This window comes from Xylocopa sonorina, chromosome 1 (genome assembly GCF_050948175.1).
Source record: "Xylocopa sonorina isolate GNS202 chromosome 1, iyXylSono1_principal, whole genome shotgun sequence".
NCBI classification, from domain to species: domain Eukaryota; kingdom Metazoa; phylum Arthropoda; class Insecta; order Hymenoptera; family Apidae; genus Xylocopa; species Xylocopa sonorina.
Genome location: NC_135193.1, coordinates 21133027 through 21159192, shown reverse-complemented (window position 1 = coordinate 21159192; position 26166 = coordinate 21133027). Strand labels below are relative to the sequence as shown.

At 50.9% G+C, this 26166-nt stretch overlaps 1 protein-coding gene across 1 annotated transcript; it reads right to left on the bottom strand.

Annotated features, from left to right (window-relative positions):
• Positions 1-417: 417 nt before the first annotated feature.
• Positions 418-21326, bottom strand: Sima (HIF-1 transcription factor component sima). The gene is made up of 14 exons (XM_076900436.1): positions 20563-21326; positions 19382-19569; positions 19115-19263; positions 18835-19020; positions 18469-18704; positions 18253-18359; positions 16771-16918; positions 5239-5734; positions 4944-5166; positions 4185-4531; positions 3879-4120; positions 3642-3787; positions 3048-3562; positions 418-744 (listed from the first exon to the last, which is right to left on the bottom strand). The coding sequence occupies exons 1-14, from the start codon at positions 21303-21305 to the stop codon at positions 418-420; spliced, it is 4053 nt and encodes a 1350-aa protein (XP_076756551.1). The 5' UTR covers positions 21306-21326.
• Positions 21327-26166: the final 4840 nt, after the last annotated feature.

Here is a 26166-nt window from a genome sequence, read left to right as displayed (position 1 = left end):
CTTTCTCTAATCGTTCACGACCCAAATCGATGAACGCTGAGAAACGTGCGCTCGAAAAATGCACTCGTCCCGTGCAGGTAGAAAATCAGACGGAGAGAAGAATCGCGCGAGGCACGTTCTCCGTAGCAAAGACTCCGTACCACGAACTAACTCTCTAAAAATGCGTTGGCACTTTCGCGCGTGGAAACCACGTCCCCGCAAATCGATAACCGCTATGTTATACGTAGCAGAGTGATTACCAATGAAAAAATATCGGTATATCCGGACGATACGCGCGGCGAGACACGGTATAAAGAAGAAATAAATGGAAACCGCGAGTCGATTCCTCCTATTCTCCCCCCGTTCGGTTGAATCGCGTTTATTTCAATCACGCGTCCAGACGAGCGCGACTTGGATCGCGATTCGCGTTAAAACGGCTTAAACGAGATTCCGATCCAGCAGACTGCCGAAGAGATCCGGCTCGACTTGCAGTAACCCGCTCGCAGACATGCTGGAATCGTAGTCGAAACCGTCGAACGATATCATCGGCGACGACGGCGACACGATCGATCCTCCCTCGTTGATGAACGCGTTGGCCAACTGTTTCCTCGCGATGGGGCTCAGCTGATCGTACGACGAGCTCGATCCTTTCGAGTCCGGGCACTGCGGTACCATTTGGTGCTGGTTCTCCAGGTCGATGGACAACGAGGACGTCAGAGTTTTCGGGTACATCGACGGCACGCTCCTCGAGTCCGTCAAGTTTTCCTGAAAAATCCAACCAACGATCGTTATTATCCTCTCTGATGCGTCGTCGATCGATTTCGCGATATTTATATACACAAGATGATCGGTAACTGATGATGCAACCGAAAGGGGGGTGATTCTAGATGAGAAAATAAGTCGAAAATCGATTTTGAATTTTCGTCGGGTACGGGTGCACTTGATCACGCCTCGATATAGCGGATCTCACTCTAGATCATTGTCTCGATTGAAGTTATGTTGAAAAACACTCGCGATATCACGGAAATGTTTTCCCAGCTGTGAGAGATTTTTTAAATCAACATTACCAAGGTTGGATTGGTCGTGCCTGGAACAATAGCTTGGCCGCCACGCTCTCCTGAGTTATATTAAAGTAGATTGTGTATTCTGAAGAAATAACAAGTTCCATACATTAAACCAACCGAATACCTTAGAAAGCGTTCATAGAAATTTAATTATTTTATATTTTTGACTCATTTTTTTCATAGAATATTCTAGAATCACCCCCCATTCGATTGTATCACCAGTTACCGATCACCCTGTATATACGATGCGCCGTCTAGCATCGCGTGACCCTCTAATGTTCCCCGGGTATACTTTAATCAACCCTGAACGGGGCTACCGTGCAATATCCGTTACGCAATCGCGAGGGTGGAGCTAGTATACATACGGTGTATGAGCAACTACTATATTTATCTTTAACGTCGACCTGTTACGTTTTTCTTCCCTCTGAAAAGCGCATCGCGATGTCCATTTACGGCGCACCAAGGTAAAAACCTCGGCCCTCCGATTGCGTCAGCCACGCGTTACCCTCGTGCCTTTTACAGAACAGAGTGCTGCGTTTCGTGTATGAAAGACTAGGAGAGTATGGGAGACGATTCCGTGTAGAAATAACGTTCGACTATAAACTACGTTCTTTATGTTTGCGCTTCTGTCTCTCGAAGGGTTCGATACAATATCCGATTAAGTTAGGGCTGACTTTATTGGAATTTATCGTTCTAATCGCTGATCGATGTATCACGCGACACGAACCGAACGTGAAACGTAAAGTTCGAAACTATGTTTGTAAGTCGTCGTTTATTGAAAAAAGTTTCGCGAGTTACGTAACGCTATTTTTTATTCTACGCGATTACAGAGTGCGATCGATCGCGTACTTGACAAAATAATCTCGTTGGAATCGCGTGATGCAAAAAAAAAAAAAAAACGTTCAATAATCAATGCGATCGATAACGATCGATACTTTCTCGGTGTTGGTCGCGATATAGTCTCTCGAACAGCGTCGTTCGCCGATACATTTGTTTTAAACGCGTACGAACGTAGCATAGCGGTATATATATCTCTTTCTCGGTGAAAATTCGATGGAGGGTGATTGGAGCGGGTGGATGAGAAAGGAGGAAACGAAACGCAGCAGTTGAAATGATTCGATGTTCAATGTTCAATGTATTTTGACAATCTTCAATCAACAATTTTCATATACTTTGGAAGTAGAATACATAACGTGACTTTAAACAGCGACACGGTTAAACGAACTACGACCGAGCGTTAGTTACATCTCTCGCCTTGCCTGAAAACGACTCTCGTCCCGCACCCGTTTAAAGGTACTACGAAACGCGCGTATTCTACCCACATTGTCGTTCCGTTTCTCACTTTGTACTTTTATCGTATCGACTCCCTAAATACTCTTTGCTCGTTTCTCGCAATAGATTCTTCTATCTTTCGCTCTCTACCTTCCTCTCACTCTCACTCTCTCTCTCTCTCTCTCTCTCTCTCTCTCTCTCTCTCTCTCTCTCTCTCACTCCCGCTCTTTCTTCCCTCCTCTGGACGATCATAGTTGCGGCTACCGAATCGTAAAACGTTAACGCGGCTCGGAAACATCGTCTTCTCGAGATCAGCTGATCCTGCCGTGTACACAAACTTTCACCGTCCCATCGTGTCTCAGCCCCCGAGGAACATGGATCCCTGACAGATTTTCAGGCTGTCACGCGTACACAACCGTGGCGCTTGTAATCGAATAGAGAAAGGACTCGATCGGGGATCGATGAACGATCCGCCGGTCGGGGAGGCGTTCGAGAGTTTCGATGGACGGTCGTTCGCTGAAGAGCGACGGCGGTGTTCGTTGAAGTCGCCAGTCAACGGCGAAAACTGGCCGAGAGTCTGAGAACGCGGTTCACGATCTAGGAAAGACCCAACGTTCCGGGCAGAAGACATTATTTGAAAACGATCGCGAGTTAGTACGACCGGCTGGTTCACGTGCTCGCCATGCTCTTGGAGGGTTTCGGTTTCGCGAAGCAAACGTATCCCGCACTCACGTCGCAGCCGGATACCAGGAGATTCATTAGCACGCTGTTGCACGCCGAATTCCGTTGAGAGCTCTGACTGGTCGTCTCGCCGTTCTCCGCTGCGTTCTTGCGGCACTTCCCGCCGTCGTCGTTTCCGCTGTCGCCGCCGCCACCGCCGCCGCCACCGCCGCTGTCTCCATCGCCCTCGTCCATCTCCGATTCCGTGTGTATTCGATTCTTCTTCTGTCGTCCGTTGACCGCGGCTTCGAACGGCTCGTTCGCGAAGCTATTTCGCAGAACGACGTTCTGCTGGGACACCAGGCAACGCAGCAGCTGACTGCCGCCAAGGTTCGGCGATTTTCTCGAGGGCGGCTGTTGCTGTTTGCTCAACAGGTGATCCTCCAGTGTGAGATGCTCGTTCCGTTTCGAGGACACGTCGCACTTGATCCGCTTGTTCACGTTCGCAGCGTCTATCGAGGCAGTGTGAATACGCTTCGTTGGTCTGTCCACCTTGGACCACTGGCAGTTACTATCTAGACTCGTATCTGAGGCAGGAACAACGACGATCGATCAGAGGTACGGCGAGGCCGTTACGCGTTTTCGATATACGCAGAAGGAGCTTACTTTTTCTGGGTATCTGACCGAGAACTTGAACCGGGTTTACCAGGCCTCCGCCGTGGTCGTTGTACTTTCTCGAAACAACCTGGTCCGTTTTCAACAGCTGCGCTAAACTGGAGTCGGATGTTCGTTGCTCCTTTTCCGCTACCATCCTGTAAACAGATTAACACCGTCGATGAAACTCATCTGCTCTGCCCCCCCCCCCCCCCCTATTTCCACCCTTGTTCATCGCCGTTTCCGTACCATTTTAGGCAGCTTTTCTGATCCGTCGAGTGTGGCGGACTCCACATCACCATGTCGTTATTGATCAGCATATCCAACGCCTCGTCCTGATCGGACATCGGTATGTAAGGTGCTCTCAACGCCAACTCGTCGTCGGCTATGCTGTCGTTCAGGCCTAACATCAACATCTCGTCCTCTGACAGTCCATCGGCACCGCTACCACCTGTCGGGCTACCCAGCGAGTCTATGCTTCGTTCCGGACTCTGTAAATGCGGCAACGCGACGCGTTAGAACTCTCGATTTACGCGGATCTTCTCGTCAACTCACTTGACGGTATTTGACGAGAGGCGGGGAAACCGCGCTCGGATCGATGCTGCAAGGACTGCTCGGCGAGTCGCCGTATATGAACGGATCGCTGTCGGCCAGGGAGTCACCCAAGCCCTTGTTTCGCCCGGTGTCCACCAGCTCCGCGTCCTTGAGGGAGTCGCCGAAATCCGTCGAGCGTAATTCGGACGCGAGGGTGCCGCAGGGGCTCAACAGAGGACAATAGTTGTCGTTTCCAAGGATAAACTCGTCGAGCATGTCCGTGAGGAAAGGCGTGTCTTCTAGAGGTACGCAAACGTCGCCAGGTGTGGGCGCCAGATGCGTCAAATCCTCCGGCTCGTCCTTCAGCACTGTAACATTCATCGCGTGATTGTTGTACCCTGGTTGAAAAGCTCTACGATTACTGGAAAATTCTCCTTTCCAGTTTCGAACACGGATCGAACGGAGCTGTTCGAAGAGTTTCGAGCAACCGTGCGCGATGTACCAAACGAGTAAGCAGGGGTTTACTTCCGGGCCAATAAATAACGCAGCCAGTCCGGTCTCTCGTTGGTTCTAAGCACCGCGGGACTGGCTAGATTTACTGCCTCGGGAATAATGATCCTAGCTATGAAATCGTTCGTTCCGTCTGCGAATGCTTTCTCTCTCTCTCTCTCTCTCTCTCTCTCTCTCTCTCTCGCGGAAGAGGAGGAACAATATTCGTAGACGAGAACGGAACACAAGAGAGAAGAAGAGAGAGAGAGAGAGAGAGAGAGTGAGACCCACTCGTAAGTCCTGGTTGATCCTCGCTGAAAGTCAAGAAGCCTTTGTTCATGTCCTCGGTACGAGGCGCGAAGATGCTCGCTGTCGCAGTCTGTGGCGGTGGTCTGCAGGGTATCTGTTCCTGGCGTTCCTGCGAGTCGATGGGAGCGAACAGGTGTTTGGTAACGACGCGAGGCTTGTCCTGGCGAGCGGCGGTCTTCGGGTCGTAATCCACCGCGGGTTTACCCTGAAACACGTTACACTCTCGTGAAGAATCTCCGAAAGAAGAGCAAGCGAAATGGCAATCGTCACGACGTACCTGGAAGACGAACGGAACACGGCCAGAGGCTGGGGACTGGCGACACTGTTGCTTCCGTTTCGGCTGGTTGTTCTCCTTGAGCGACTCCTCGAGCGAGTCTTTCAGAGCTTGGACACCGACGAACGATTTCTCTGGAGTCTGGACCGGTCTCGGGAAGGTGTTATCCTTCCGCGAGCCGTCCCGAAGCTGAGCTGGTTCCTTCTTGGTCGACTCGTTGGCTGATACAGGGAAAACAACGGCGACGGGTACGTCGTTGGGTATCGTCAACTGCGAATCGGCGTCGATCGATTCCGGTTTCGCGATTGGCAAGGAGCACCGTTGCTCCTCGCCGAGTTTGCTCGCGTTGACCAGCACCTGGAGCTTGATCTGCGTTCGAACCGGCGTCGGTTCGACCAGCTCGATCGTCTCGACCGGTTCCTCCGACTTCACTGCCTCCTCGTTGTCGCGTACCGCGAGCTGTCGCGCGCTGTACACCTCATCCTCGTGCTCGACGCCGCTGGAAACAGAAATCCTACCTGGTGGAAACTGACGTGGTGGCCGGTGTTCTCACTGTTCGCGTGCGCGGCGGGCGACGACGCGAGCACATGGCCGCGTCTGGCTTACGTAACGATTACGTTCGATCGGTTGGTAAACCGCACGAAACGAGTTTCTTCGACCGGCGCGGCGGGATCGAGTTTGCTCAATGAAATTTCCACCTCGCCGCCCCTCCCCACCGGCGATCTCGAACGACCACGACGCGACCACTTGCCGCGTACCGTTGGATCGAGATTGATCGTTAAACACGCCTCTCTCTCTCTCTCTCTCTCTCTCTCTCTGCTACCAGCGAATTTCTCCTCCCGCGTTGGTTCGCGCGTTAGATGGACTCGATTTTCCCTATCTCCAGTTGTTACGTTCGAAATAGACGAACCGATACGTTGTTATTTAACGCGCGCCGGCGATAAGATATTGCGTTTAGTAATAATTTCGAACGCTCGTGTCGAGTAGTCCGTCGTAGATTCCGCTCGCAGAAAAACAACCGGCCGACCGAGCCCTGTCTATTACGATTTCTACTCTCGGTTTCATTAATAATAACGGTACAGCGACATCGACGCGGGCCAAGATGGGCCAGGGACAACTGGTAGAAAAACAATTCGTACGGTGATCTCTGGCGCGAAGCCGCGGCTTTCTCGTCGCTCTTGTTATATGTAGGTTATCTCGAAGGTTAAGGTTGCCCGCGTTAACCGCTCGATCGAACGCTAGAGGAGCGCTATATAACGCGGATACGCGCTACGGACCGCCGAACGATCTCCTCGCAAACTTTCTTCCTCGCCTCGAAGGGTGCGGGGATTCGCGAGCGTAAATATCGAAAGAGGCGGCCGCAAAAATTTCTCGAGGGACGGAAAGAAAAAAATGGCACTGGTTTTCGAGTAGGCGGTTCGAGTGGGCGTGGATGGAAAGAAAAAGAGTATAGCAGGGGTCTCGCGCATCGTCGTAGAGGGCCGAGTCGAGCGCTAACTAACTTTAACCAGACGCAACGGCTCGGTAATTGTCGCAAATTGACCAGCGGGACCCCAAACGTGGAACGACGGGAGCGTCGTCGCGGCGGTCTCGCTAGAATCTCGACGTAGACGGGCACGGTTTTCTGCGCGCATACGCAAGCCTCTCTCTCTCTCTCTCTCTCGGTTCTCCGTCGACGCGAGAGTCGCGCGAGTACGGCTTGCATAACGGGTCTCGCGCGGCGCGATCGAAAAACGCCGCTTCGAGAGTTTGGCTTATTTTTAGGTGGCCACGTTGGGTCGTTCGTCTTCTTGTGTTTCGAGTTTGCCCAACGCAGACGAAATACCGTCGAACGATTCCGATGACGATGGAGTGCGAGGGAGTAGCGACAAGGTGTTCGACCCGCGCGATCTCGAAGGTTAGGTGGGACGATCGCGCGAAGACAAACGTCTCTTCTCGTAACACGCATCTAGCGATATCGATCTGTAGAGAATTAGATTTCGCAATAATCATCTGTCGGATGGCAAACGAGACGACGCTCAACAAAGTAGAAGTCGTCACGGAAATCTTAAATCTCGAGCAGAGAGAACGAGCGATGGCGCGCGACGAAGCGATCGAACGCGTTTCGGTGGGAGAGAGATAGATAGATATTAGGTTGAGTTAGGTCCAAGTTAAATATGCGGCCGGTATTGTTAAAAATAGAGTGACGGCCGACCGTCGGGATACTTGTGCAATCGAGCACGTGGGATCAGTCCCCTCTTCGCGAACTTCCATCGATCCCCGTGTGCGTCGTCCCCTCGTTTTTCGATTCTCCGTCGTCGTCGTCGTCGTCCTCGCCCTGCCAGTCGTCGACACGATCCTCGTCGATTCGCAAAAACTCTAGCCCGTCCCTTATTCGCGGTCCGTGTACGCGGCATACCAACGATCGGATCTCGAAAGATCAGAGAGCGAGCGAGAGGTGCGACGAGCTTTTGGCAACGGTTCTGGCACGAATCGCCATCAGGCACGCGTTCTCTTTCGCGGCCTTTGCCTCGTTCGCGCACCTCGCCCTGAGAAAAAGGGACCGACGCGACTCGAAACGACAACAACCGGCTGGACGACGATCGACGCGCGTTGATCGGGCCGTCGTAGAGGCGTGTTCTTTCGCCGCGATCGCTACGAGGGGTGGGGGGATTAAACAGGGATAGTTGGCTGTCCCTTCGAACGGAAATGGGGCACGCGCGGCAGCTTCCGTTTACCCCCTACGCGAAAATAATTCTCTCGAGTTTTGGCTGGCGTACAACAACGGGCGAGCCTGTTTGACGTAGGTCCGCGCGAACGAGGAGAATCGTGTCGCTTAAAGAGGCGAGACCTCCGGCGTGTTTACGCGTGTTTCGAACGGGCGAAGGGTCCGTCTCCGGTTTCGCGACGCGCCGGGAACCAACCGCGTCCCTCCTGACGTTACGCGTTTTATGCGAGCGTCGTTATGTAATTTAAGCGAGGCTCGATCGCGCGATCCCAGCCTTACCCTACCCCGGTGAAAATTGATCGATCGCGTGAACCGTACTTTGATACGTCGCGAGCGTCGAAAGCGCGTCGTACACCATCGCGCGTTTTAACGAATCCTGATCGAACGACGATCGGTCTCGCGTCGTCGGCTGGCGTCCCGCGAGCACCGCGACGAGCTCGAGGATCGTTGGAAACCGGTTCGTTTCAGGTGAATTCGATGCACCTTCGTCGTGCGGCGAGGAAATCTAAAAAGGAGTTCTCTCATTCGCCGCGTTCAGTTTTCCTCGAACGACACTGGAAGAACTTGTAAACAGTGAAAAAGAGAGAGAGAGAGGGAGAGAGATTAACGCACCTTCCGGCAAATGTCTGTACCGCGGAGAGATTAGCACTGGCACTGACACTGGCGGGAGAAACGTTGTACACGCACTGGCAAGTTTCGTTTGGCCGCGAGTCCGCGCTCGATGCACTTGTCGCGGCGGCCGCGCGAGCGTCTGCGTCGCGACGCAACCGATCCTCCTTCCGATCTCGCGATCGCCGCACCGCCGCTCGATCATTTCTCCCTTTCCCTTTCTCTTTCTCTTTTCTCTTCTCTCTCTCTCTCTCTCTCTCTCTCTCTCTCTCTCTCCATCTGGTACGAACGATACTCGCGATATCGGCTCGATAACGACCGCGCAAATTGCACCGATCCTCGCTAATTTTTATCGTTCCTTGCTCGGGAACCCCGATAGCGAACTTTTTCAAGGGGAATTGTATGCCGTTGGCTCATGAAAATTCACGGCATGCAATTATTCGATAACAGCTGGCTAGATTGGTCGCTAAATCACGAACCGAGGAGACTGTTTTAATATTTATGTTCGGTTATACGTCGTGTCAACGATGTCGTAAGAAAAAAAAGTTCATTTACAAGTAACATAAGGTACGTAGCTGTAGAGAAAACAAGGGAAGGATAGGGGGAGAGAAAGAGAGAGAGAGAGCGGTGCAGAATTTGGCTGTTACGTACGGGGCATTGACGCACGTACAGTTTCGTCTTAACGAAGTATGCTGCACGCGTGACATTGCGGAAACGCGCGCTGTTTTCTACCGATTTTTCGACGGTCTTGTACGCGACTGTACGGACGAAGACTGACTGAGAGAGAAGCGTAAGAATGATGCGTAAAAGTAACATACCCACGTTGTTTCGTTCGTGCTCGATACTGAATCGTTTGCGAGAAAGAATCGAGTGGAACTTGGTACCGGTTAATTCACTCTTGACGAGGTGTACGCACGGTAGAGAACGAGACGTCGTTTCGTCGACACGAGCGTTGAAGCGCTGAATACGGTATAGTCGGAGAGATCCGACGAGCGAGGACTATAAACTATCGGTTCGTGGCGCGGCGATTAAAGTCGATCGGAAGCGCGCGGCGTTCCCCACTTCGAGAGGCGCTCGTTCGTTCGTTCGTTCGTTCGGGACGCCGTACGGAAACACGGTTCGCGATCGATGGCGAACGCTTTCTTTCGTATACGAGGCGCGGCGATCCGCGTTAGCGGCCTGTTGCGTCTTTATCTGCGAGCAAAAGATAAACCTTTCCGCGTTACGAAACCGGGCGTAACGCGACGGCGAGGAAGAAGTTCGACGAGTCGTTGCTATCGCCGCGACGGGTTACTCAATAGTGTAGGAACGGACGAAACGGCAACGCGAAATCGCAAGAAAAACCGCGTAGACGCGATGAAAAAAATAGATAAGTCAGTCGGAGAGAGAGAGAGAGAGGGGGAGAGAGAAGAGGAGCCACGGGTGGAGAACGAAACACGTGGGTGAAGAATGGAGTAGTAAACTAGACAAACAAGTTTGCGAAGAGACAACGAGATCCTCGTCTTCCGGTCGAAACGAGAATGCGTTGCCCGTCGCGGTTCGACGTCCTGATTTCCCGAGGTCCTCCATTTTCCGTATATCCAGGACTACTGTCCGGTTCCTGGTCCCCCCGTTAACACCCCTGGAACGCCTACACGCACCGTCCTTTCCTCGAAGGAAAGCTGACTTTTCGTATGATGAAAATAATCCCTAGCTAGATTCCAGATAAAAGCCTGTCCCCTTTTATCGCCGTTTACGACGGAGGCTCTGCGGACGGTAAATCCTCGATACGAGCTCTCTCTCTCTGTTCGCGCGCTACCGTTTCTACGAACGACAAAGGTGATCGTACGAATCGTAACGTTCGACGATTAGTCGATGTTCACGGGTTCTAGCCAGAAAACGAAGCGTCGAGCGACCGTTCCGTGTCGCGCGAGAGGCATTTGGCCGTCTAAAGAAATATATTTCCCAGTGGAACCCATTAGCCCGTTTTCATCCGGTAGGAAAAATACTTGATAGCGTCCCGAAGAAACACCGGTGTCTCGTGTATCGCGGGTATCGCGAACGAACTTAAAAATACCCGAAGCCCGCGTCGAACGTTTTAATCGAGGACGTCGAACTCGCGGGCGGGCGTGCCGCGAGGCGCGTCGCGCCGCCTCGATACCACCGGGTGCGCACCTGAAAACAAGCGAGTCTGCTCTCTTTCGACGATCGACTCGAATTTCCCGGGTTCCACGACCTTCGCGACCACGCTCGACAGGGTGGCCATAGAATTTGTTCGCAGAAATTGAATTCGCGTGTCCCCCGCGCTTTAAACGATCGTAAATCGTAAAAAATCACGCGGGCTCGAAGAGCAGGAGGAAGTATGGGAGCGGTTGCGTATCGTAGGCATTTAGGTTAAAAATATTAGCAGTGATGAGCATTGGTAGCGGAAATTGGACTATAACGTAAATCATCTGTCGGAGTTTAAGAGCGCATCGGACGTTTATCGTGGCAGTGACGGACGCGGAGAAAAATGTTTCGTTCAGAATTTAGAACGTTAACGCGACGCGAAGGGATCCTTGAGAATAACGAATCGACGGTATACGCTGTTTCACCAGTGGTTACCGTGGAATGCGGTGGAATTCGATAACGAGATCGATCACGAGGCATCGACGCAGCTCCAGCGATCCGATCAATTGTCGGTGATCGTATCCGCGCGATGAACACTATCGATGAACCGCGTTGCCAGATCGAGTCACGAACCGAACAAAATATTAATAGCCCTTTGTAAGCTATTATTAACCGTTTCTGTAGATTTTGGCCTTGCTCTCGATTCACCAATCAACCGAGTCGTCTTCTCGCGTCCGCGGTTCTGATCCTTCCGCCTTTATTGGCCCGTCGCGTTCACCACTGTTCACACCGTTCGAACGCGTAGATCTCTCGAGCGCGGGAAACGAGAATAGTCGAGCAAACGACGATGGAAGTTACAGAGCGATCGAAGAGGCGGAGGCAGCACGTTTCGATTCGGCACGAATTTGAAGGAAACGATTCGCGGTTACGCGATCGAGCGCACGTACAACGACTGGGACGCGAGGATGCATCCGCGAACCGGAGGATCGGTGATTGAGAGAGTCGCGCCAACTCGATGACGAAACACCGATCGTGCCCGTGGCGTTTTACCCCACCTTGCCGTTCGCCACCAGGATCGCACGGTTTTCAACGTCGTTCGAACTGTTGCTCTTCTGCACACACACCGAATCCCCCTCCCTCTTCTTCTTATTCTCGATGGCTCTCGCGTAATCAGTCACCGCTTCGTCGACGTTAAAATGTGTGTCACGCGGCGCCTGGCTAATCCAACCATCTGTCCGATCGCTAGCGACATCGGCTCTTCCGCGAGCACTCGACTTTCTCGCTTTTTCCTTATCTTCTTCTCTACTTTTTCCTTTTCCCTATGCGCTCGGCTCGTCGTACGCGGATACTCGGCCAGATAATTTTCGCGTACACTTTTGCTTCGCGTTTGTATTCCGCTTGTTTCGAGACGAGCATCGCTTACGTAAGCGATGGCAATTGTGCAGCTTTCTTGGGCTACGATCGCGAAGGGGCAGCGAGACGGACGGGAGAAGTTGCGGTCTTAATAGAAATGAATCACTCGGTGTTTTAAAGAGCTTCTGGAATCGGATATCTCGGCTCTGGCTATGATGCTTGTTTACTTCGAGGAAGGTAAAGGAACCGGGGAAACCCTGAATCGATCGAATTTTACAACTCGTCGGAACGTTTCCTCTGCTTCGACTGTTCGCACTTCCTGCGACGGCGGTGGCGTTTATCGCGGGCCCCGTCCGGTGGAGAGCATTTCTCGTATTCGAGCGAGCCGCGCGAAACGCGCGTTGCACGGAAAAAGATACGACGACACATCTCGTTAAATTGACCGCTAATTAGCGCGCGTCAGCGATCCGAGCGATCACGTTTTCCTCTTTTCTCCGAGAGGAGGGTCGACGGAAATTTTTACGCGAAAATCGAGTGCGTTTAGCGAGAGAAATATCGATCGCTCGAGAGTCGATCGGATCAACCCTACCGCGAGCCACTCCTATTGTTATGCAATCCTGGTCGGGTGATTGCCAAGGCCGCTCGCGAGCCTCGCGTTTCTCGCCTCTCTGTGCGTGGCCTCGTCCGACGAACCGTGAACCGTGGAATCGTACAATCGAGAACTGGAACGATAGTCGACTCCCGTCTTTCTCTCGTCTAATCGCGCGTCGCGCGAACGATACACTCGCGATTCCATCGAAACGCATAGAAACAGCTGGAGCCGGTTTAAAGCTACCTCTCTAACCGAGGTACGAGAGAGATAAGAAATCACGACCGACGACTACGATCGTGTCCTCGAGTTCTCTATCCTCCTACTTGTGCCAATCAATTACATTCTATCGTTGACGTACGCGACGATACGCGATTATTTTGTCCGGTGTCTTCTTGGAAATCGCAAGACAAAGAGGAATAGGTGTCGCGAGGCTGCAGAGGAGATGGTCTGTGGTTGAAAAAAAAATTGTTCAACGCGAGAGCACGAGGCAAAACTGTGATCGATTCGCCGTGTACCGATACGCGTATCTGCACTCTCGGTTACCGTGCAAACCTTATCTATACCGTTGCGTAACTGGCGAGTATTGTTAGCTTCCTATTTGGGAGCGTAACAGGCGGGATGATATAAGAGTCGTGGCCGCGGGCCTCGAGATGGAAAAGACCCGCGCCGTCTCCCCCGATCGGCGACGAGCGTGTCTGTCGCGTGTTCGCCAGCTGGCCTATGGAGAGTCGAGAAAAATTTGATAAAAATGGGACACTCTCTTTCAGCTGCCACGGCGCTTGCTCGCTCGCTCGCTAATCGACTCGCGAGGTCGTAATCGCGTAATCGGGTCGCGATCGAAATCGTCGCGGTACGCATCGCGATGACGCTTGCGAACGGTGATTATTTTCAGACGTGGCACGCGGTCATCCCGTTTCTGACGTTCGACGAATGCCTCCGATCGTCGTCATCTATCCGCGCTAACGAATCCGCATCAAATTCCGCCTCGTAGCTAGCTTTCGTCCGCTCTCCTTCGCTCTGCGCGCGGCGATAACTTAATCGTCGATATCATCGCCGATAACGGGGACAATTATCGCCGATTGATCGCGTCTAGAACTCTTGGAAACTAGAAATCGACGTTCGTCGACGAACTTCCGCTCGACGATTTCCACGCCTACGTCGATCCATTAAGATCGCGCGGTAACGGTTGGCTTGGTCTTGTTTACTATCGCGTGCTCACTGGACACCGCGTACCCACGTGCACGTAATTCTATGTACATATACGTACGCGCGTTTCCTGTTCCCTCTCTGAGCAAAGGGCGATCGCGAAATTCTTTCGCGAATCCGCGCTTCGCGTCTGTTCCGCGACCTTCCTCGCTGATGCGACTATTATTAACTGAACTGAATTCTTTCTCAATGAAACATTTGCAGCCTGTTTGTTTATACGAATACGCGCGCGATCGGGCACAACGACACTCTTCGATACGAGTAAACCATTTCACCGGCGTTCAACAAACACCGATCGATCACTCGAGCCACGAGCGATTCGCGACGGTGTTTAATAAGTGGACGGCTCTTTGTACTCGAAAAGTGAGATCCAACTACCTAAAGGACGACAATAGCCGGGCTTGTCTCGCGGTCCACCCCTTCGCTGGCAACAATCGATTACAGTCTACCATCCGAACCAGTCCCCTCCGGAAAATCCAAGCTTAATCTCCATCTCTGGAACCCGTTCGTCGCGATCACGGTCTACTACTCTATCCACCAGCATTCCCGAACTTCTGCGAGGTTCCACTACCCGCGTAGACCATGAACGGCGCGCGTAACCTTCCCCGCTTCCTCTGAACACTGGCCGCCGTTTCTGAATGAAGCGTCGACTGCGCGGTGGCATCGATCGATCGACGCGTGTATCGCGAACGGGTCCTCCCACGAATGGATCGCGACGGGGTAATTAAAAGAACGCGAGCTACCGCGATAGAAGTTGGCCGTACGGTCGAGAGACGAGCTGCTCGAAGACACTTACGATAAACGCGAGGAGGAAACGGTAGCGGCGTTGCTCGTTAGCGTGTCCGGAAGGATCGCGTTTGCAGGAATTGTTGGGGGCTGGCGAGGGTGCCGCGCGACCGAGTTTGCGCGCCGGCCGACTTTCTCTCCCCTTTCGGGCCGCTCTCGCTTTCGTTCGGGGTCGCGCCAACTGACACTGCCGAACAAGAGCAGTATCGACGACCGGGGTGGGCAGCTACGGCGGTGAACGGAGAGGACCAGCCGCGAGGTACGCTCGGTAAGTACGCAAGTCGCGCAAGCGCCGCTGCCCTTCGCTTTCGAACGGAGCTTTCACTCTCTCCCTCCCTGTGCCCGCTACCATCGAACCCCCTTTTTCTCCATCGCGAATCGAACGGCTGCCCTCCCAGCTGCTGCGGAACGTTTCTCTTTTTCTGGCGTTCGCTCGAGCGGTTCTTGGAGGAACAGTCCTCGAGGAGTCGAATTCACTGGGCCTTCTTCCGTGACGAGGTCCGTCGCGAATCGATGACAAATATCTGCCGAACAACTACTTTCGAGACGGTTGTTCGTTGTAATAATTCCAATAAACGCGTTACGAAACATCGAATAGACTGTGGCCAGTTCCAAAATTACGTTACCATTTATGGTACTCGTTTGTCTACACGTCGAGCGTTACGCAACGCGAATTGGCCCGTTCGAAAAATTTGGCACGTCACGGTTCGCTTACAAATTTCTGCCCGCTCGACGAGAACACCCACGCGTTCACCAGGCGATAAAATCGATGCAATAAACAACCGGCTATCCGTCTCTGTCCTAGGTCCATCTCTCTCGAAATTGTTCTCTAGGAAACGAAACCATCGAAGACGCAGCGATAATTCTAAAAGACAATCGAAACGAAACCCGGGGGAGCGATAAACAGCCCCCTAAACTGAACCATAGGCGGAAGCCGGAAGATTCGGGAAGAAAATGCGAAGACCTAGTGGGAAATTCCAGGAAACAGGAAGACTAGTATCGACTGAACCAAGGAGGAGCTCGCGCAGGGACCCTTTTTATATGGGCCATGAAATTCGGCTAGCTCGGCTATCGTTTTACTCCACCAAGGGTCGAGGGACCTTGGCGCGCGATAAGACGCGGCCAGGAGATGTCATCGTCCTGAAATAATATCGCGAGGGTGAAAAAGAGAGAACGGCGGAGAAAAACGGGAGTCATTTTATTTGTTACCCAATAGGGAAGAGCCAATAAACAGGCGACCAGCCTGGAACCATGGAATAAAGACATTAACGTCCTCTCTCTCTCTCTCTCTCTTACGTAACCGTTTGAAACATTGCGCGACAATTGTCATCTCGGCCATATATTCTCGAACAAAAACCGCGCAGTCTGTTATCGACTCGTATTACTCTCCCGTTGCGTCACAATTATAACCGATCGCTAACTAACGCCATTTTTCTACGCTTCGCGGGAATACGCGCGAGCCGTTTGCGATTAACTCGAGCGAGCGACGATCGTCGATTAAAACTGAGCGTGGAAACAGGCTTGCTCGATTCTGGTTTGAGAGCTCGACGCAAATTCTCGTAATCCTCGTTGCGTCAGTGTACCCTGGCGCTCGCGAAGGGTAAAAAACCATAAAAAGGGACCTGATCCTGACGAATCGGACTCGTCCTCGTCGCGGCGATCCACGATAAATCCGCTCGTAAACCGTGGACCGTGGAAAAGTCGGCGAAAGTCGGGAGTATCTTCCGTAAACTGTGGCAAGGAAGTGGAGGGGGGAGGGATAAGGGAACAAACGAAATTGACACGAGATTCTGATCGATACGAGGGGTTCTGTGTCTGCATGCAAGCGGAAGAAAGTGATGGCGAGCACTTACCTTGCGTGATTACCGTTGCGATCGTCTGTTTTCGCTAAAAGAGTTCGATGAACGAGAAATCTGATGGCGGCGGGAACAAATTGTAGGCGTTCCCGGCACGATGAAAACTCGTTTCTCTCGTGTAAAGAGCACGCGATATTTCTTCGGCCGTTACGAGAGATTGCTAGAGGAGATCGCGATCACGGATCGGGCTTAAATCGCGCGGTAGATAAAGGGCAAACGTATTATAAAGAATCGAAATAAATAGCCATGGAACACATGTAGAAGCGGGACATGGAAGATACTCTCTAACGTAATCATGCGGACGGACGAAAGAAGAATGAAAGATCGTTTGGCCCTACCTTAGGACGTAGTTCACGCACACGACCGATAATGGTTTCTGTTGCTTCGAGCAATGGATCAGGGTGGCCTGTGTAACCACCCACGCGTATCCTCCGCGTTTCCCAAGGAATCTGTAGGCGACTGTCTCGCACTGACCCTTGCTGAACACTGAAACAGTCCGAAACAACGATATCAGCGGCGTTGCAGGAACTCGTGGTGCACCATGCCGTTTTCTGCCCTATGTACGAGAACGAGAGGGGCACCGATACTGCGCACGCAACGCATTTTGGATGACGAAAGGTTCGCGCAACTATTACTAATCGCCCCCACCATGAACTTCTCGCGCGCATCCAGGTGAACCTGGAATTCCAATAGGGTGACGCAAAGTAACGATAATTTTCACTTGATAATTACATTGGCAAACCGAAGAAATTTGACTGTGTTTTTAATGGTAACAGATATACTCTTCGAGAGTGCACAGACGAAATTCCTCGTCGCGATATCGCGCGGGTTTTTCAAAGAATCGACCGAAACGATTTGACATTTCCACCGGGAACGCGATACCGTTCCGTGGATCGGGGCTTATCGAGGCTGCTCGCCGGTCTAGATGGTTCCCCGAAGGTTCCATTATCGCGGTTAGCAGGAGGAACGGAAATCGTATATCGTCGGCCCCTGACGCGAATTTAGCGCGCGGTCCGATCTCGAATGCTGATACAGGACTTAGAGATTATGGGGACAAGGGCGTATCTGCGACGGGACGTCGCGTCGGTCGCGAGCATAAAATCTAGGGGAGGACGATCGAATCGGACAGTTTTAGTACGAGGCGGAAAAAAACAGCGAAAATACATTTTTCGTTTCGAGATATTAAATGTATTTACGATACGCACTTTACGAGACCGATATAGCACGGTTTCCGCGATCATTGAAAACCAGGCCACAGAGTAGAATGAAACGAGTTCTTACATCGACTACCAGATTAAATTGGCGAGTAGTAAAAAAATGTTTGTTCCCGTGAAAAAATCCTCGTAACAGATTACCGTCCTTGAAATCCTTCCCTTTACGATGTCGTTCACCCGTCCCGGCAAGCCTATACCGCGCCAGTACCCTCCCCACTCGTCGCCCACGACCAAACTTTTTTTTCTTCCACAGCAGCCCGTGTGGATCGATGCTACGACACGACTTTCTTCGGTATTAGACGCATAATATCACGACGAGAAGCAACCGGCGAAACGAGGTCACGAGCAAGATTTAAAACCTGACGTTTAAATGTACCCTCGACTACCTTTTTCTTTTCCTTTACTCTTTTTTTTTTTTTTTTTTTAGAACATTTCTATACGTCGACACAAGAAGGGAGCTTTCTATTTTCACGTGAACGGCGTCCGAAACGGTGAAGATGTCCGTGCACGCGCGCAAATAAAACATTTATGGTTGGCCTCTGAAATAGCGAGTGGGTCGCGAATGATCGCGTTTATTCAAATGACGGTCAATTTGCTACTACTCACGTGATTTAAAAGATTTATCCAGAGCCAAATTGTCGAGGGCGTGATAGAACTCGAAAACGGACTGTCCCACTAGCTCTTCGCTGCTCCAGCCCAGATATTCGGCCAACCTGATGCCAGGAGAAGGAGAAGGTAAAAGAAAATGAACGATATCACTTTTAACGTACGAACGAATCGGTTTGGTTGCTCGTAACATTCGCGATCCGCAAACGTACTCACTTTTCGTCGGCGTAGGTGAACTTCATGCTGAGGCTGTGCTTCGAGAGGAAAGTGTAACGACCCAACGGGATCTCTATATTGCTGGGATGCGGTATGGGACATCCCAGTAGTACCAACGAGGCACCGGTGTCCCGTTCGCTCGCTTCGTCGTCACTTTTCCGCTCCTCGTCGTCCGTTTCCGACGAACTCGACACGGGATCGCGCACATACGTTAATCTACCGGTGCAGTGAATCACCTGGCAGAGAGCAACGATTATATAATCGATAAGAACCGATGCAATTTTTTGTTCATCTCGTTACATCGCGTCGTAAACGACGATTGGAGAAATTAGTCGAGCGTGCCAGGGGGAAAAAAAGGTCGCTTACCTTGTAGGAAGCGCTCTTTAAGTTGACTTTCCTTCCTTTGCTGGTCAACGTGCACTTGAGCCGCAGGAAGAAACTGCAGGCACGCTTGTCGGCGTTCTCTGGCGGTTTCGAGGACAGGCATTCCCTCAGTTCGTCGTGATCGCACGGGTGACTGTACTCGTAAACGCTCTGGCCCATCATGTCCATCTGGAATAAACAGTAGCAAAGTCTGACGAGTGATGATCGGCCTCGTTTCTCCCCACTTATCCTGGATAGCTTAAATACATTTTACTCGACGTACCTGAGAAACGCCGAGATAGTCGCTAACATTCTCCGATAGGTAGATGATGTTCCCATCGCTGGAAAGCACCAACATGAATCCGTTTAGAGCTTTAGAAAACATCTCGTCCATTTGATTCAACGTTTCGGACTTGGCCAGTGGGCCTGGGACTAGAAAAGTGAGGCAAACAATAAAAAAGGAACGCGTGAAGCGACAATGTGACTGGCAGCAAGTGGAAATGATTAGAAGCGAAGCCAACGAGCGGTAATCAAGCCGCGTTATACTTACTGGAATCGACCACCAAACGGACTTTCAGATAGGCGATGGCGAGCCTCATCACACTGGCCTTATCTAGGTGAGCGGCCTGCTCCGGTGGCACCGGAAGGGCGGCAGCTAGTTCCGTGAATATGTCCGTCTCCTTGCTACGACGGCATCGCGCCGCGTCGCGAGACTTTTCCTTCCTCTTCTCGTTACTCCTGCAACAGACACGTTCGGGCCTTCGTTCAGTCGTCTGGTCGTTTCTCGATCTGGATAAAATTGGCTGAATTATTCGATCCTTCGATCGGCAGCCGCGCTCGCTTTCTCGAGCGAAACGCGAGGGAACATCTACGCGTGTCTAATGGACGATTTTCTTCGACTGCGTTGCGTAACGCGACGCAATCGAGCTAGTGTACGAAAGTAACGACGGGGAGTGTAAATAAAAACCATGACCCTGAGGAAACAACGAAAGTCCCACGATGCTCGATTAGAAAATTACGCTCGAACGAGGCGAGGTTCGATTCAGAGAGTGAATCGCGATTCGCGTTTCGTCGGACGTGATCGGTGTCCGCAATGTTGCGACACTCTAATTGACCAGAGCGTGCAAATGGAATGGCGTAAATATCGGACAAAAGGTGAGATTTACATCGAGCACGTTTTGTCACGTCTCGACTATCTCGAATAGTCGTTATCACCTCTAGAGAAGATCGACCTTCGAACGGTGTGCTCTCTGTTCGTTTCTTGAAAATTCCGTTACAGCCCCGCCCAAAAGTCCTCCACCACCCTCGCATCCGTCACGGAACGATCGCGCCTCTTATCGAGACGATACGAGAGAACCCCTTTAGGAATGTCCGGGAATGCGGATCGTATCGGGATCGTGGAACGAAACGCTCGACGTCTTCTCGATTCCGGGCCGCGTTTCGCTCAACTTGCAGGTTCGCGACTTAATCGTCGTATCGATTAGAAACGATTATCGGACATTATCGGCGGCGAGAGGCTGCGTGTCGAGACTTCCACGGAAGCCTATCTCCTGCGTCGACCACGAAAAGGGAACAACCTCTTCTCTCTTCTAATTTCAAATTCAAATACCGAGCAAACAAACCCGAGAGACTTTCCAGTTCTGGCTCGAGAACGCGCTCGAGAACTATTTGAACGTTCCCTTCCATCAACCTAACCGTTAACCCCTGTCACCCGAGGGAGCGAGCACTTACAAATAGTCCTCGAAAAGCTGTTCGCCCTCGGCGTATCCGTACGGGCGATACAGGTCCTCGTACGCGCACGGTGGCAGTGGATTCTGCCCGTACGAGTAGCTGGTATCGTACAGGGGGCAACGATCGCTCGCTGGACACTGTAGCCATCGTTCCTCGGTGCAAAAGGTGTACGGGTTCGGGCATCCGTCGCAAAGCTCGCCAGCAGGCCATTCGTTCGACGAGAAATCGGTATCGATCGATTGTTTGCCATTGGTGTACGCATTCGTAAACGACCTGTGCGATCTGCCTCGACGAAGGTTCGACGAATTACTCGGTCGATAAGCACGCGCCGAGCAACTGGTCTGCGATCTATCGGACTCGAAGTACAGAGCCAAATCCTCGACGTCCACCGGGCCCATCTGGCAATTCCTGACACCGCCAGCCGGTATACTTTGCGCGCAGTCTCGAAACTGGTTGCACTGACTGATAATTGGTAATTGGTCGATGGAGACAGAGGGTTCCACGCAGGGGAGAGAGATTTGGTAGAGCGGCGATGGTTCGAGCTGCGAAGCGATCAGAGATCCGTGATCGTTAACGGTGGATTGGATCGGTTCGCAGGCGAATCGACAGGGTGGTAGAACGGGTGGTCGATCGTCGTAGAAATTCGCGTAGGTCGACGGCTCCCTGTCGATCCATTCGGAGCAACGACCTGGTTCATTATCGGGCAGCAGCGTATCGATCGGGTGCACGCGTGACGCGGTCATCGCGCTTGATCGTTCGCCGCGTTCACCGATCGAGCTCTTCTCGAGGCTTTCGTTCTTCGTTTCCTTCCGATGGGAATACGGAGGATCGACGTTCCCCAGAATTTTACGACGCACAATAAACGCCGGCGCCGTGGCCCTCTTTTCCCGTTACTCGATGGACGTCGGCGAGCAGCACGGGACGACAAACAAAACTTTGCCCCGATTTTAGTTCCCCCTACACGCCGCGGTTAATGAGCACCTTCTTCTTCTTCTTCTTTCCCTTGGTATGGCCGCGTTCTTTTTTTTTTTATCGTGGAACGCAGTCGTGGTCGCTGGCCACGCTTCTTCCTTTTCTTCTTCGCCTCTTTCTTCTCCTATCTCGTCCCTCCTCTCCGCTCTGGCGAGTCAAACTTTCCTCTCTGGCGCAGTGGCCCTCGTCCGTCTCAAAGATCGACGCCTGTTATCTCGACGACGGTGGGTTGTCAAACCGATCGCACACGTATGCTCGACTCGTAGCCTCGGAATAGTCCGTGAGCGCACGCGGGTTTCGTGGTTAACAGCATCGAAACGGCAGACCCGATCCCGTGGATGATTTTACCCTGTCGGACGGTAAAAAACTCCGTGGCATTCTCCGTGGCGGTACGTTCGCATACGCGCATCGAAATCAGCCACGGAAGGATCGAATTTCCGCTAGCTCGACGGTTCACGTTATACTAGAGAGTCGAGAGAGGAGACAAGAACCTTCTTGTCTTGTACACTTGGTACCCGATGGTTATCTTCCAGCGATAACGATACTACCTATCGCGATACACGATAGACCAGTCTCCCTTGATTTCATTCTACAACGAATCAAAGCTAATCTTCCAATTACGTTAGGCTCCCTCCAACGAGGAGAGCGCAGCCATCGAAGTATCCGCGCAGAGTTCTCGCGCGGACGAAAAAAAATGAGAGACGACGTTGCGACGTTAATGGGAGAAACGATTAGAGGCGGTCGATTCAGAGAAAGAAAAGTTTCTGTTTCTCGATGTCCTTGGCCGATATACATGTACGCGTACATCGTGTAAATTTTGCGGATCGATCGATCGATCGATCGATCGACACCAATTAGAGAGTACGTATCGCGTAGCCCGGACGACAGAGATAAACGTATTCTCCACGGTTTCGCAACTTTGCAACGCGCTAAATCGCAACGGAACTGAACGTGGTACGGCTGTCACGTGCCGATCAACTGTTCGCAACGGCCACCGGCCTTGATCGGGTAAATTATTGCCCGTGTAAAGACGGAAACGATACCCGGCTTTCAGCGCCGTTAATCGCTCGACCGACGGTGCCGTTCCTTGTTTTTCCGGGCGTACTTTAAAGAACCGGTAATTGTAAATTTAGTTCCAAAGGGCAATTATGAGTCATCCTTCGGATAAGCCAGTATAGAAACGTAATCTTGGAATGGTGTTCAGACGGAAATTCCGCGACGCGGAACCTACCCGTGGCTCCGGGGAATCGCGGGGTTCCCCCATATTTATTACGAGAACATCATTCTTCTACTTTGTATGCTAATTAACCGCGATTCGTACCGTCTACGTCATACGCGTGGCCACGATCCGCATACGAAATTACAAACGTACTAACATCGTTTAGAATACGTTTCTGTAAACTTTACTCGACTCCCCCTCGACTCTTTCTCCGCCAGAAACGCGGTTGTTGACTTCAATCTGGCTACACTTATACCGGACCCTACGCGTCTCGATAAGAAACGTGTCGTTCGCATACAACGTCATTCGGATAAAAGTTGTATTTCGATTGCAAATCGTTCAACCTGATCGTCGACTAAATGATCGATCGGGAAGACCAACTTTTTCGAAGCTATCTTATCCGACGGTTTACAGAGACGTTTCGCGCTTTTCCTAATTTCTTCGATACGAAGAATTCCTATTGACGAATGACTAAGCGGAACCGAGCGTGGAGGAAAAATTCCTCGAGATCGACGCGCGCAACCTAAATCGGTCGGATAATAGACGAGCCGGCTAAAAATAGTTTAAATTCGATAGTTTCTCGAACGCGTAAACAACCTGTTAATGGTCGGCTCGAAGGTAATTTTGGGAAAAGAAAGTTTTCAGAAGGTCGCGTGTTTGATCGCCATTCGAATACGCGCTGTCGAACGTGGGTATTCGCCTCTACGCGAGCGTGGAAATGTCTACGTTTAGCCCGAAGCAGAGAGAGCTCTCTCGCCCCTTCCCACCAAAGTGGAGCTATACAAAGAATCGAATGAGTAATTACGAATTCACGTAACAACGCGCCACGATGATCTTCCATTATATTAAACTACATCTTAAATTACATACGTACACGTACACTGGTGCGTTCGTGTACGTCGGCCTTTATAACAATCGAGATACGATAACTGGTGCTCTTTGTATTGGACGACGGCTGTTGGAAAAAAAAGAGAAAAGGAATTGGACTGCTCGTTGATGGTCTCTGAATTAAAATTAATTTATACGTCCAGCCCTCGTTAGTCGATTGTTTAGCAAGCTGACCGAATATAGAGGAACGCGTACATGCGTGTCTTAATGTAGGGCGGCACATTCGTGGAAAAAATACGGGGCATGCATCGACACATGTAAAACCAGCGCTATCTTTGTATGGTTTCTTCGATTATCCGGTCGTTTAAAATTAACATACACGATGCGCGTGACGCTAGGCGCTCTTGATTTATCTGAATTTCAACAGTTCCAGGAAAACGATGCGACTATTTTTACGATCGGCAAAGAATTATCTAGCGCACACGTGTACAACATTCAAGTGGGAATTTCGCGCCTTAGAAAAACTGCGTGTACAGTAATGGCGCGTGATATATCGTGTACACAAGCCCAGTTTTCATGACAGTCGCCAATTTCTAGGTTATGGCGCTACCATTTCTTTTTGTTGCATAATTCCATCGTTTAGCGCCCGCTCTAACGAGTACACGAGAGAATCTTGCGTTATACGCGAGAGGACATCACACGCGGAAAAAACAAACGAACACAGAGATCACAGAATTTATGCGAGAGAGGGAATAATCTCGTGTTCTAAAGCTCGCTATTCGGTCATCGAATGGAATTATCTCAAAGGAACTCGACATTGCAAGGACATCTGTGTCACTTGCAATATGATGGTTCACTTCGACGGGTTTATCTCCAATCAAACGGCGTTCCGCTTAAACAAAAAAAAAAAAAAAAAAAAGAAGAAGAAAAGAGAAATCGTGAAATCCCCACCCGAAATATCCCGTTGATTTCGAGACGCCAATGGTTTCAGTTTTAGCGACGTAACAGAACAAGTAGATCGTCGATTTAATAGAAGATGAATCGGTAAACGAATCGTTACGTTTCCTGAGTAGCAAACGTAAAATTCTGTTGCATTCTTTTTGATCGGTTCAAGAACATCCGATCGCAGTTAAAGGGCGAATGGAAAAAAAATCGGATTGTTAGAGAGAAGAGACATGCATAAGTAATTTTGTAATAAAGAGTAAAGAGGGGGATGGGGGAAAGAGGAGGGGTAGAGAAAATATCGGGAGAGAGAAGAAAGAAAGAAAGAAAGAAAGAAAGAAAGAACGTAAGAGAAAAAGAGAGGCTAGCAACTCGGAGGAAACGCGATTGCGTCAAACACGCATGCACGCACTCACTTACGCATATACGACGCGACATGCGCGCGCGCGACACACTGAATTTGTTCTTTGAAGTTTCTCAATTCCGACATTTAAACAGTGCTCGGTACACAGACGCATACGCGCATAGAAACGATCGAGCTGATCGCACGGGACAGAACGCCATACTTAAACGACACACGCCAGGGGTTTACGGTGAAAATGATGAAAACTCGAGATACTGGGGACGTTAGATCCATACGGGTGCGCTGAGCTTTAATTTACGTACAATTCACTCACCTTCTTTTCTCCTTGTGTTTTCTCTCTTTTTTTGGAGGATCCATGCCGGAAAGAAGTATCGAAAACGGGATATTTTTTGCGGCACCACAGTTTGGAATACTCTCGGTCACTGCCAAGGAACGTATCCAGTTTGTAGTCGGGCCGTCTCGTCAGAAAATTGTTCGTTACAATTGTCTCTACTGTACCGTACTCACACCGACCCCTTCGTGTTTCTTGCGTTATCGAATCCGATGCACCAACATACGCTCTTCACTCTACACACGACGTCACCTCTGTTCGGTTATTTCCATTAACGTTACGAAACGAAAACACATCGTTGTTAAAAGAACCGTACGAAACGCTCGACGAACACCAAACTCATGGTGTGATGGCGATGACGATGACGATGGTGAAGCTAGTAGTGGTAGTGAGGCTCGTTACAACAGTGGTGGTGGTGGTATAGGACCGCGGCGTGGTGGTAGATGTTGTATACACGAGACCGACTGTCCAAAGGATTGCTACGAGAGAGGGGGGCCGTAAACCTGACGTCACTACGCTTTCGTTCCATCTTTCTCGTACATACCGCCATCGAACGGCCGTGACGTCAACCTGCTTCTTGTCGCGCCACAAACAAGTAGGGCATTTCAAAACTGGCTATCGCGAACAAAAAAAATTATCATTTTCTTCCTTAAGGTGTGCGTCATTATAGAAATGGAGGGGGAGTCATTTATTTAATTCGCAGGAACTATTTATTGATACAATGTACACGATATGCACAACCACCCAAAATCCAACGAACAAAAATTAAAACTAAAATTTAGTAATCGTACACTCGAGTATAGTTCTCTTTCTCTAGATGAAAAATAAATAACCCCATCGATGTAGGTTCGACTTTTATAGGGTAGCATTTGTTCGTCAACAACGACAGAGATATCGCGATCGGCGCATCTTTGTTCTACCAGAGGTTGAAAAATGGATAACTAGAAA